The following is a 12,103-nucleotide window of genomic DNA, read 5'->3' as shown; positions in this document are numbered from 1 at the left end:
CTTCCAGGGAGTCACTCTCTTTATCTGAGGTGTCTGGGTCCCTGTTAGGGAAGTTCTTGGTTAGGCAGGACCGGGAGGATCTTGTGCTTCCGGCAGGGGTTGAGCCTGGAGCGCAGCTGGGGCTGATTGTACTTGAACGAAGGCGTGCAGCCCTTGGAAAACTTCCAACCAAGAGAAGGTCCCTGGGTCCATGTTGATCCCAGGGGGAGTCAGAGTAGGGGTCCCAGAGGTGCCCTCCTGTGGGGAAGCCATCTCGGAGATGCAAAGGTCCAGGGAGATATCTTCAGTAGTTCCGGAACCATCTCCCGACAATAAGGGACCAGGCTTTGGTTCCCCCTGGGATTCTTCGCAATGTTGACACAGGCAGGACTCCAATTCAGGCTGCGCAGCTCTTATGTGGCAGGCTGTGCAAAGAGTGCCTTCTGGCCATCGTGGGCACTGGTGCCATTGTTTCTGTGTGTTTGTGCACGTGCAGTTGTAAACACACCAGGCGTGCTCAGTTGTGCGAGCGTCTGTATTGGAAAAGCGCAAGTTAGGTGAATCAGCCGCCCGGCCTGCCCTGTGCGTACCGCCAGAGAGAAGGGAAGATGGCACCTCCGACCCCCGCACGTCTGATCGTGCCCCGAGGGTCTCCACGTGTGTGGACCCTTGTACAGGATCGGGGCCTAGCCTAACCAAGGCTGCTCAACCCGATTGGTGCTCCCTTCTAACCTCGCCGGTACGAATTCAGTACAGCAATCCGAGCTGTGGAGACCGGAGACCTGAATTTAAAGATTTTTTCTTACCTGGTCTCGGCGCTTACAGATCGTGTGACAGACGGTCTCCAGCTGCAGGGGGAGAGGGAATTACCTTCACCGCCGTACTCATTTCTGCACCCGCTGCCTTTCAGCCTCACTGGGGGGCTAAGTCCATGCCGGGAACTGGCTACCGGACCAAGGCACACCTCTGAGGGATATTGGAGATCAACCTCAGGAATTCTTGACTCGGGGAGGGACCCTTCGGTATCACCGCAGTAGAGCGGGGCTCTATCATCCTTAAGGTAAATTTTGTTTCTTCTTTGCTGTAATTCTTAACACTATTCTAGTGTGTGGGATAGTGTCCGCATCTGCTAGGAGACTGAGAGATAATGAAGAGCTGAGGTTACTGCAGGGGTATATCTAGAGTGTCGTCAGCTTTGAAATCTGACTCAGTCTCCCATCTGCTAGCAGGTCCTAAGTGCAGGTCCTAAGTCCCATCTGTTAGCAGGTCCTAAGTCCCATCTGTTAGCAGGTCCTAAGTCCCATCTGTTAGCAGGTCCTAAGTCCATCTGTTAGCAGGTCCTAAGTCCCATCTGTTAGCAGGTCCTAAGTCCATCTGGCTACACGCTAGGAAAATGAACATTAAGCACTGAGCTGTGGAACACCTTTTTTTCTAAAGTTGTCTAGCAGCCTGGATTCTTTTCCTGGTGGAACAGTGGAGAATATCTTCATTTTCTTTGGCCATTTTAGCACTGATTCCATAACAACCGATTAATGGGGCAGGTATACTGTGCCAAATCCTAGAGTTTTTTGGACTCTATACTTTAGGTCTAATTTCCTAGCTAATGGAGCCCAGGAAATTGGATTTTCCAATATTCTTGTATGTAATTCTTGCAGAATGGATTGTATTGGAATTGTTGCTAGCTAGCACTTTACCCTCCGTTGCTCAGGTATAAAATTAGATTGGAGCCCTCTGGGGATAGGGAAATACCTACAGTACCTGAATGTAATCCACTTTGACGTGCTGAGAAATGGAATATAAAAACATCTAAAATAAACAAACAGAGAAGGCCAAAGACTTCTGTGCAAGGGTCCTTGTCCTTACAAACATTCACTCCCAGTGCCTTATCCAACTTATTCAGAAATCTGGAATAGGAGAGGTCCTCAAGTGGAGAAGAATGTTCTAGAGCAGTGGTTCTCAACCCTGTCCTGGGGACCCCCCCAGCCAGTCGGGTTTTCAGGATATCCACAATGAATATGCATGATAGAAAATTTGCATGTTATGGAGGCAGTGTATGCAAATTTTCTCTCATGCATATTCATTGTGGATATCCTGAAAACCCGACTGGCTGGGGGGGTCCCCAGGACAGGGTTGAGAACCACTATTCTAGAGGCTCAAGTAGGAAGAAGGGGGAAAAGGGACACTGATCCAGGACCCCAATGATGATGATGTAGGTGACTGAGGTGGAGTCCTTTGTCACCTTGGAGGGAATATTCCTGAAGAAAATCATTCTGACTGGCTGGATTCTATTGCAAGAGAGCAGTGAGGACTCTAACAGTATACTCCCTTGAGGGAGAAAATCATACTCTAGAAAGGAGAGGTTGAAGTGTGCCCTCCTTGCCCTTAGCTAACATTTGGTCTAAGGGCTGCTATGTCCTCTGGCCAGATGCTGGAGGTGGGACATCCTTTTCAGAAACCAAGCTGGGCTCCTCTTGAAGCAGGGGAGGGGGGGAGGTGTTCTGCCAAGGCAGCAAGCCACCACAGTATTAGAAAAATGTTTATAAAACTGAAAAATATCAACAAATATCACTAGAAAAAATAAAGACAGGAAACACGTCCATGCTGAAGCTTGAACACAAAAAAATAGACTGAGGGGGATCGTGAAGCAACACCTACAGGGAAATTCCCACACATGCTCAGTAGAGCAAAAGCTCTATGAGCTAAGAGAAAAAGGTTGTTTCAGCATAATCTGATGCCACCCATATAATGGCTAATTCAGCTTTATATGTCAACTGAGAACCCCTGTGACTGTCCTCGAGGGCCCCCCCACCAGGAAAACCTTATTTCAAGGAGACCCCAACCTGGCCCTAGGGATTTCCAATACAGTTCACTAAAATATTCATAGGTCCAGAATCACACTGCCATATGGTCAACTTGTCTGGAGCTTTTTACTGGCTCTGGGGAGACCTATCCTCTCACTGGGAATCTACAGGAGTCATTCCGGCATATCTCCTAGGCTTCCAGATTGCACAATAAGCAAGAGCAGCCAGCAGTGCTGCTTTGCCATCAGCTCCCAAAAGCAATACAACATTTAACATACTCTGCCATGTGGCCACAGAAACAGTGATTACCCCCCTGCCAATATCTTAAGAGCTTTGGGCTCGATTTTGCAAACTTTACTGCCTGCATAAAGCTCCTTTCTGCGGATTCTCTGCCTTTTTTTTTTTTTTTATTAATGACAGGCCAACCCAGGCAGAGAAACCCTAGAAGATGTGTCACTGAATAAACAGCAAAGAGAGGGAGAAGTGGAAAAGGAAGCAGAACAGAAGACTGGAGGAAAATACAGCCCCCCCCCCCCCCCCTCAATGGAGCTGGAGCTCTGCAGGAAGAAAAGATAACAGTCACGTCCCCCTTACCAGCAGTGAACAGGCTGAGTTCACCCTTCTGGGAGCATAATGACTAGAATTGTTACACAACCCATCATCTGCTGAAGACAGAAATACTGGATAGACAATCTACTCTACCAGCTATTATGCTAGGGATGATGTCAGAAGACAGAGTTAGTTCTCCACCTCCATCTGCTGGTATTTGATAACCAATGCGTTAAGACTGGTCTGGCATGTTAAGGAAATAAAGAATTTTTGACAATTCCATAGCTGGAGAATCAAAGTTAGTAGATACATATGTATGTTTTATATTGTGGGAATCAGATTACTTTGTGAATCTCGATACTGGACTTTTTATAAAGAAAATTAAAATAAGTTTATCATCACCTATAAAACGAGTTACCCACATGGTTTACAAATAAACACACAATCAAATACATGAAACCTATAACTGTACTACATTGTCATCACTTCAATAGGCGACAGTTTAGATATTAGAAGAGCAAAAATCTTTTCCATATTATTGACTAGCCCCAGTTTAAGTTAAAAACCCCAAACACGTAGTGCCTAAAACTATCCCTTTACATTCTTTCCAAAAATGCCTATATATATCTGCAATCGTTCTTCATCTTTTGTATTCAATAAAAGTTCATGCATGACCGCATTAGTGATCTCAATATGTAATCAGATGAATACGTAACACTGTCATAAAAATTTCATATGCAACATCCTAAACCACTGAACTGTAGAGTTCTAGTAGCCATGCTGGTCCTAAACAAAACTTGAATCTTTGTAAGCTGTAACACTTATTGGACCATTAAAAAGTACCGCAAGCTATAAAGATTCTAATATCCTAAATAAAATATGTAAAAGTTTAAATCTGACATTAAGGCAAGGATGGGTAAAAGTAAGGCCTGTGTGCCAGATGTGGCCCAACATCCTCTTTTTTCTTTGATGCCTGCTTATTTCCTTTTTTTTTTTTTTTAATTGACATTATGGCCAGCCCACCAACACTGAACACAACATCTTAATCATGCCCCTGTTACTGCGTACATGACATCCACGTTGGAAATGGCAGTGGGCTCATTTGATGATGTGATAGGCCTCTTAATGTCATTGGTGTATGCATCCCCTACCCTACCAACCAGAGCCAGGAAATCACACCTCACTTCCATGATCAGGGCCAAGTACAGATGCCCATCACACCATACCTCGAAGAAAGAAGGTGCTTATTCTCTTCCCCTGTGCTGGCCCTCTTACCTGGCCAGGCCTATGTATAGCCACTAAACAGGATGGCGGGCTTGTGCTGGATTTCAGTTAGCACCTGTAAGCAGAAGCCAGGATACAGCACACATATCATATACAGAGCAGTGGCCTCTCCTGAGCCCCTTACCACAAAATCCAGAGTCTACTCACCACAGGGTCCAGCACAGCCTGCTCCCACCCTCCCTCACTATCCACTGTGGGGTGAAAAAACAATGGTGGTCTCCACATCCCACCCCACTGACAACTAGGAGGGGCTTGGTGACACAGAGGCCTCACTGACAACCCATGCATGTAAATACTGCTACTGAGAGGAGCCTCAATCACACACAATGAAAAAAAAAAAATCTGTACTTGCATATTTTATTGAGGAGCTCTAAAGGACCCCCTCCCCCCCCAGATGAGAATGTGTAATGTGGCCCCCACAAAGTTTGCCCATCCCTGTGTTAGGGACTCAACAGGACTTTTTCATGGTGAAATACAAAAAACAAAACCTGCTTATGTAGGTAACAATCCACTTTAGTTTCAGTACTAAGAATAGAAAAAATAAACGATTAACAGCAAAAATAAGAATTTTAGTAGAAATAAGACTGAAACAAAAGTCTTTTCAATATTGATGAGATAAAGCTAGCAAACCTAAACTAAAGCAGTAATCTAATATTAAAAAGAGAGTAAAACATCACATTCAGGAGGCTAACAGTATCAGATACAGGTGTAGAGCAGTCTGATTTGGATATAAAGCAACAGAGAAGAGGAAAGAAAACAAACTAAATGAAATGAAATTAATTTGCTAAAGGCTCAGCTAAAGAGAATGTATTCTCATCCATCAGAAGAAAATCTGGATATGAGATAAGTCATAGGCAAAAAAAATTACAGCAGCAATCTGTAAGCCTCTGAAATGCTAACGCCCCCCCCCCCCCCCCCCCGTGCTGGCCCTCTTACCTGGCCAGGCAAGAGGGGGGGGGGGGGTTATATTCACCCTTTTCATGATGGAGCCTATAAATATTTTGTTCATTCTAGAAATGAAATTATATTTACAACTCAAGCAACATTTTTTGAAACATAGTCCAAGCACAGAAAGCATGCTTACAGAAATGTCCTTGTAAGGGGTTAATAATTACAAAAGAAAACAGAATATGACAGCAGTTAAGGACTGTCCCATTTAAGCTTCTCAAATTACTTCCTTTCCAATGCCATAAATCCACAGTAATCTTTGACTTTCCCTTCATTTCTTTGCAATTAAAGATGCTTTCTTGAATTTTGTTTCAATTTTGCCACCAGAATTCAAGTAGGTTTTGCCATCAATTTTTGAACAAAATTCCAGCAACAAAGAGTAATCACAGAAGATCCTTAGTTGCAAAGCAGTGAAAGGAAAGCAAGAAAACTGGAGTCTGTGGCATTAGAACAGAAGTAAATTACTAAGGCTAGAGTAATCTTACTGTCCCCCTCCCTAACTGCTGTTATACTGTTTCTACCATTTTAATTTTTAAGCACAATTATTTTAAATTAACAAGAAAACATGTCTGCAATCTATGTGCAGAGGTCAATAATTATATAAATTGTATTTTAGCATTCAATTTAGCTTGAATTATCCATGCAAAATAAATTGAAAACTTATGCACAAAAATGGTGTTATTAGAAATGCAGCCAACATTTAATTTAAACTATGAAATCATCAGTTGTTCCACAGTTAACTTTTTTAGGGGAAGAAGAAATTATTGCAAGAAAGTTTAGTTTTGCTTTAAATTAAAAAAAATATTTAAAACATTTCACAACTGTGTCAGGGTAAATAGTAAGCTGATTTAAAGAGAAGGTATGGTAGTTCTCTAATAAAATTTAACAAGGTATGCTACAGGACAACTGTATGCAACATTTAATCTAATTAATAATTGTAATAAAGCATCAAATATTTGAAGATGAAATACATGTCATTAAATGATTTATCCTAGTATACCATTATTGATCTACAGTGTATTTTACTACACTGTATAAACTACCTGAAAATAAGCCCTAGCTTGATTTTCAGGATTTTTGGAGTAGGGCTTGAAATATAAACCCTACTCCAAAAATAAGCCCTAGCTTTTAAGTGGATGCGCAGTTCCATCCCAAGATTTGCCCGACACCCCCCTCCCCCCAAGACTTACCAAAAATTCCAGGGGGGGGGAGCGAAACCCGGGGGAGCAGACAGGGGGCTATAAAAGAAAAAACCCCAACCCACCCCAACCCTTCAAATTTGCTTCATTGCAAACCCCCCCCCCAAAACTTGACGAAATTCCCTGGTGGTTCAGCGGGGGTCCCGGGAGCGATCTCCTGTAATTAAAATGGCACCGATGGCCCTTTGCCCCTTCCATGTGACAGGCTATCAGCACCATTGGCCGGCCTCTGTCACATGGTAGGGCAAAGGGCCATCGGTGCCATTTTGATTACTGGCAGCCAACGGCCCAAAAGCGGGAGATCGCTCCCGGGACCCCCCACTGGACCACTAGGGAATTTCGGCAAGTTTTTTTTTTGGGGGGGGGGGGAAATGAAGTAAATTTGAAAGGTTGGGGAGGGTTTTGGTATCGTTACGGAGGGGGGGGAGGGCAGCCGAAATAAAATCGGCACGGTCGGCCATATGATAGTACCATGTCCCGTTCCCCCCCCCCCCCAAAAAAAAAAGCATCCCTGAAAATAAGCCCTAATCATTTTTTCGGAGCTAAAAAAGAATATAAGACCTGTCTTATTATCGGAGAAACATGGTAACTCACTAGTTAAGTTGAAAAATAGGAAAAAAAATCATTTACCTGTTATAACAATTGATATCATCCAACCAGCAACCTTGTTTCACTATTTCAATGGATCCGGAAATATTCTTCCATGTAGCAAAACAATGTCGTCTTTTATCTTTTTCACCATAACAAGGTTCAATGCCACTACGATTTGTTTTGTCTTTCTCCCAGTTTGCATTGTAGTAGATGCACTCTTGTGTTTCCGATCTGCCAAGTATAGCTCCTACATAGGAATAAAATTAAACCAATGTTTTCTTATAATATTAAAATTGAAAAAAATAGTTCTTATATTTTCCATACTTCTATCACGTTTGCTTTCATATTACTATTTTGTATTCTATTTGCTTTTAATTAAAAGATAAGTGGCGCATGATTATTAGCAAAACAAGTCAGGTTTTATTGCTTTTTCAGGTGTTTACCCTTACCATTATAATGTGTATCAGACATAAAAATTTGACACAGATACTGTTCTGTGAATCCAGAAAGCTTAGTTTGTTTTTTTAATTATTTATATTTTATTAAATTTTTCAAATGTATACAACATAAGATCAATACAAAATACAATCATAAATGTTATACAATGCTATACATCTGAACAGGAGTTGCTTGTCCTGTTTGTCAGAATGTGTAACAATGAAAAGTTCCTGTCCCTATCCCTTAGCCCCCCCCCCCCCCATGTCCCGCTATGTCATTCATATGGTAAGCATCTCCAGTAATGGTTACTATAAATAGACTTCGCTATCCATCTTTGTTTCCAATTGTCGCCTGGTGCATCGATTCAGCAGTACATTTGCAGTATCCGAAAAGTACACATCCACAGCATGCTGTAATAGTCCTATATTATGTACTATAGTAACTGAAACAGAAAGCATTTGCTCTATCTAGTTTTGCAAGGTAAACAATTAGCCACTGTACAATGTTGACTACATTTTACGACCCCTATGGTTCTTAAGACCCTTGAGAGATAGGACTATGCTCTTAATTTACAATTAGAGGATCGATAAGGGTCATCATGTATAATTTTGTGGAATAAATGGTTTCCATATTAGATTGTGTGTGTTTATTTTATCATGCTGAGCAGCTGTCAAGAAGTCGAGTCGTCTATGTGCCTTTAACCTTGTCATCACCTCACTCAGGTTTGGTATTACTATTGATTTCCAATGTTGCGTGATTGCTATGCAAGAGGCTATCAATATATACATGCACGATTGCTGTTTGTATTTATCCACGCCATCTACAGGCACGTTTAATAATGCGGACATAGGTGACAGTGAGATCCGAATCTATAGAATTTGATTTATCCACTCATTAATGGATTGCCAAAAGGGTACTATATTTTTGCATTCCCAAAGAAAGCTTAGTTTAATGGCATAGCTCGAGAAATCCCAGGCACCGGGTCAGCTGGATGCCTAAAATTTGGGGCCTGGCCCACAATGAAAGTATTACCCGGGCAAAGAGATTAAGTTGTGGTGATGGCGGCACTGGCTAGAGCTGGTTGAGCCATGGAGAGAAAGCCGCACAGATAAAGCTAGTGAGGCCCTATTGTGGGCCCTGGAGAATGAGAATATCAGGAGAGAGTGGAAAAAAGTGGAGGGAAAGAATGGAGGGAAATGCCTGGACAGAGGGGGGAAGAGTGAGAGAGAGACAGAAAAAAAATTTATATATATTTCCCCAACTCCTAATGACTGGCACCTACATTTTCTAAATATTTTTTTCATCCCTGTTTGGGGACAATCTTTAAACATATTAAACTTACTATAACTGATACAGAGACCAAATTAAACTATGAACATTTCTTTACTTTTTTTTTTTTTTGCCATCTTTCTAAACTCCTGAATACAAATGTTGACCTTGCATAGTAAAGAAGATAGCAGGCATGTGCCCTTTATGCTGTTTTATACTATTAAAGAAATTGAATAGCAATACTTTACAAAGTTAGTCATTCTAACAAAAGCAAATGAGTAACAGAACTGTCAATGAATGGGCTAGCAGTGGCAAATATGGCACACTGCCATGCAGAAGACCTGGGTTTGATTCCCAGACTGTGACTGAGGGTGCTGCGGCATAAGTGTTCACAGTCCCTGGGAGGAAGGTCTCACCCATCACTGAACATCATCATCTGTGGCCAGACGTAGGGTCCATGTTAGTAGGGTTCTGGAGGAAGCCACAGTTTGTATTCCCTGGCCTGAGACTGTTGTTGCAATGATTGATATGAGTTAGAATATACAAAAAACTAGGCAAAAATTACCAGAAAGTTGCAAATAAATGCTCAAGGTGCCACAGCACAATCAAGGACAAATCCAATTGAGCTGGAAAACTGCCGGGCAAAACACAAAATGCAAAATCAAAACCCAGAGACCTAGAGTAATAGATTTCACCTCCCAATATTTGATACTTAGGATTTATCTTTAAAAATAAAAATTATACAAATGAATTTTTATTTATTTTAGGAAACATTCCATTGATCCTCCAGTCTCAGCGGATTACAGCAAAACATACATAGTCAACAAATAACATTCTACTAAAAGCAAAAGACTATGTTTACCTTAATTACTTCATGCTTTATATACGGACCGGCACCTAATGGAAAAGGATTCCAGCCCCAAATCTAAGATACACAATAGGCATACAGAAATTATATGTTTTACAACCCAAGTCAGCCAAAGATACTGCAAAGGCAGCATTCACAGTCCCTGGGGGCGGGGGTTACTCAATCATTGCACAAGGCTGACTCCTAATGGCTAGATTTACAGCCCATGATTGCATGGTTCCAGATGAAGCACTGGCCAAGGGCCGACACTATAATGACTGAGTAAAGGGATTTGGGAGAAGAAATAAAATTGGGGAGCAAATCACAAGTTGTTGTGAATGAAGGATCATCGTGCAAGATCCCAGTTCAGTTCCAATTGAGCTAGGGTGCCCAAAGGAGCAGGAGAAAACTGTTGGGATATTTCTCTCACCATAAACAAAGTCACCACTTGTCACCCCCTCCAGTTTCCTCACACCTTTTTTTTTCTATGTTCCTCTTCCTTCCCTACCCCCTGCTTCCTGATGGAGAAGGGTTTTTTTTGTTTGTTTGTTTTTTTTGTTTTGTTTTGTTTTTTTACAGCAGTCGGGAATGGCCAAAGTGGAGCAAGAAAAGTGTTGATGGAAGTTCACCAGAATGTATCACCCCCTTTTTGAACCCAATGCCACCTTAAATTCTCAGACCCCAAAACACCCAATTATAACTGCACTAAAATATGAACCATATTTCACATTTTAGATTTTCCATTAGTACTATATTATTAAAATCTTGTTTACTGTTTAATATATAAGCAGGTATACATGGAAAAGGAAATAATTAACATGAGGAACAAGGAAATGCTCTTCAGTGAAATAAATGAAGTCTTGGTTTCTTTGAAGTTAAATTAAATTGAACTGTCAATGGTCAAACTGCTATATTATTCACATTGTATAAAACACTTGGCCAGGAGGCAGAGTAAGAGCCCCTTAGTTGAGAGCATTTTATTATTTCCTTTACTGCTATAGTTTAATGATTGTGTTATTCTGTAACGCATAATAGTTTAATTTGAAACACATAAAAATAAGACTGTTTTGTCTGATCACTGTTTTCTTAAAGTACTGCACATCTTGCAAATTCTGCCAGAGGTATGTAAACTTATGATCATAACTGTAAATGTGGTCTTTTCTTGTACTGTACAGAATTATAGTGTCTTTACAGAAAAGAAACTATTACCTTTTGCCTGGACATACTTAATACAATGGATTTTCTATGATCAAGAAAAATGGTAAACAAAATTGATTCTCTAAAAGATAAAATTAATACGTTACCATTTAAACATCGCTCATTTAAATGGCTGCAAAAATCCCAGGAACCAACTGACCAGACACCTAGAAATTGGCATCTGCCACCAACCCAGGCCCAAAAGAATCACTGTTGCAGTAGCCCTGGCAAAACCACTACTACTGTAGGCGCAGGACTAGGAAGAGCCTCCACCACTATAGCTGACCCAGGTGAAACTACTGCTGCTATGGGAGGCCCAGGCCTAAGAGCTGCTGCCACTGCAGCTTGCCCAGGTTCAAAAAGAGGAGATCCCGCCTGAACCTTGCCTGCCCAAGAGTGTGGTTATAAAGAGAGAGAATGAAGCAGAGGCATAACCTAGTGGCTTGAACAGCAGGCTGCGAATCAGAGAAACCAGGGTTCTAATCATTCTCTCACAGATGCTCCTTGTGACCATAAGAAAGTCTCTTTACATAGAAACAGTGAATGACGACAGATAAAGACCAAATGGTCCATCCAGCCTACCCTGCAAATTGCTTATGGTATTAACTGCCACACTGTGCAAGTTACTATCCTTAAAGGAAGGCATGGGGGTAACTGCCACTCCATGCAGGTTTCCATCTTTTGCCTTCTATTGCCTCAGGTACCGACTTACGGACCGATACAGTAAGGTGCGGTAGAAAGAGGTGCGTTAGGGCCGGGCGCACCCGCGTTTGCCGCACGCACAGTTCGGATCACATACTGCTCGATACTCTATTTAAATGACATGCAAATGCAAGCCGCATCCAACGCGCGTCCATGAAGCGCAATCCATTTTACTGTATAGGCGCTATACAGCGCCTATACAGTCACGGCGTATTAACGCACGCCGTGACATCACGCACGCCCATTCATGTGCTTTCGCTGGCTTGAGCGCCCGTGCACTACGGGCGTGCGTTTGTCCA

General features: G+C 42.0%; 1 protein-coding gene across 3 annotated transcripts in view; it reads right to left on the bottom strand.

Moving 5' to 3' along the window:
* The window catches only part of ACVR2A (activin A receptor type 2A), a 404,271-nt gene that overhangs the window by 256,087 nt on the left and 136,081 nt on the right, over positions 1 to 12,103 (bottom strand). For all 3 annotated transcript variants that reach the window (XM_029605421.1, XM_029605422.1, XM_029605423.1), the window contains one exon: positions 7,391 to 7,598. In XM_029605421.1, coding sequence (XP_029461281.1) covers positions 7,391 to 7,598 — 208 coding nt within the window. The remainder of the gene's footprint in view (positions 1 to 7,390; positions 7,599 to 12,103) is intronic.

This window comes from Rhinatrema bivittatum, chromosome 6, assembly GCF_901001135.1.
Source record: "Rhinatrema bivittatum chromosome 6, aRhiBiv1.1, whole genome shotgun sequence".
In the NCBI taxonomy this organism is placed as follows: domain Eukaryota; kingdom Metazoa; phylum Chordata; class Amphibia; order Gymnophiona; family Rhinatrematidae; genus Rhinatrema; species Rhinatrema bivittatum.
The sequence above is the reverse complement of the archived record's forward strand: the minus strand, read 5'-3'. Positions and strand labels throughout refer to the sequence as shown.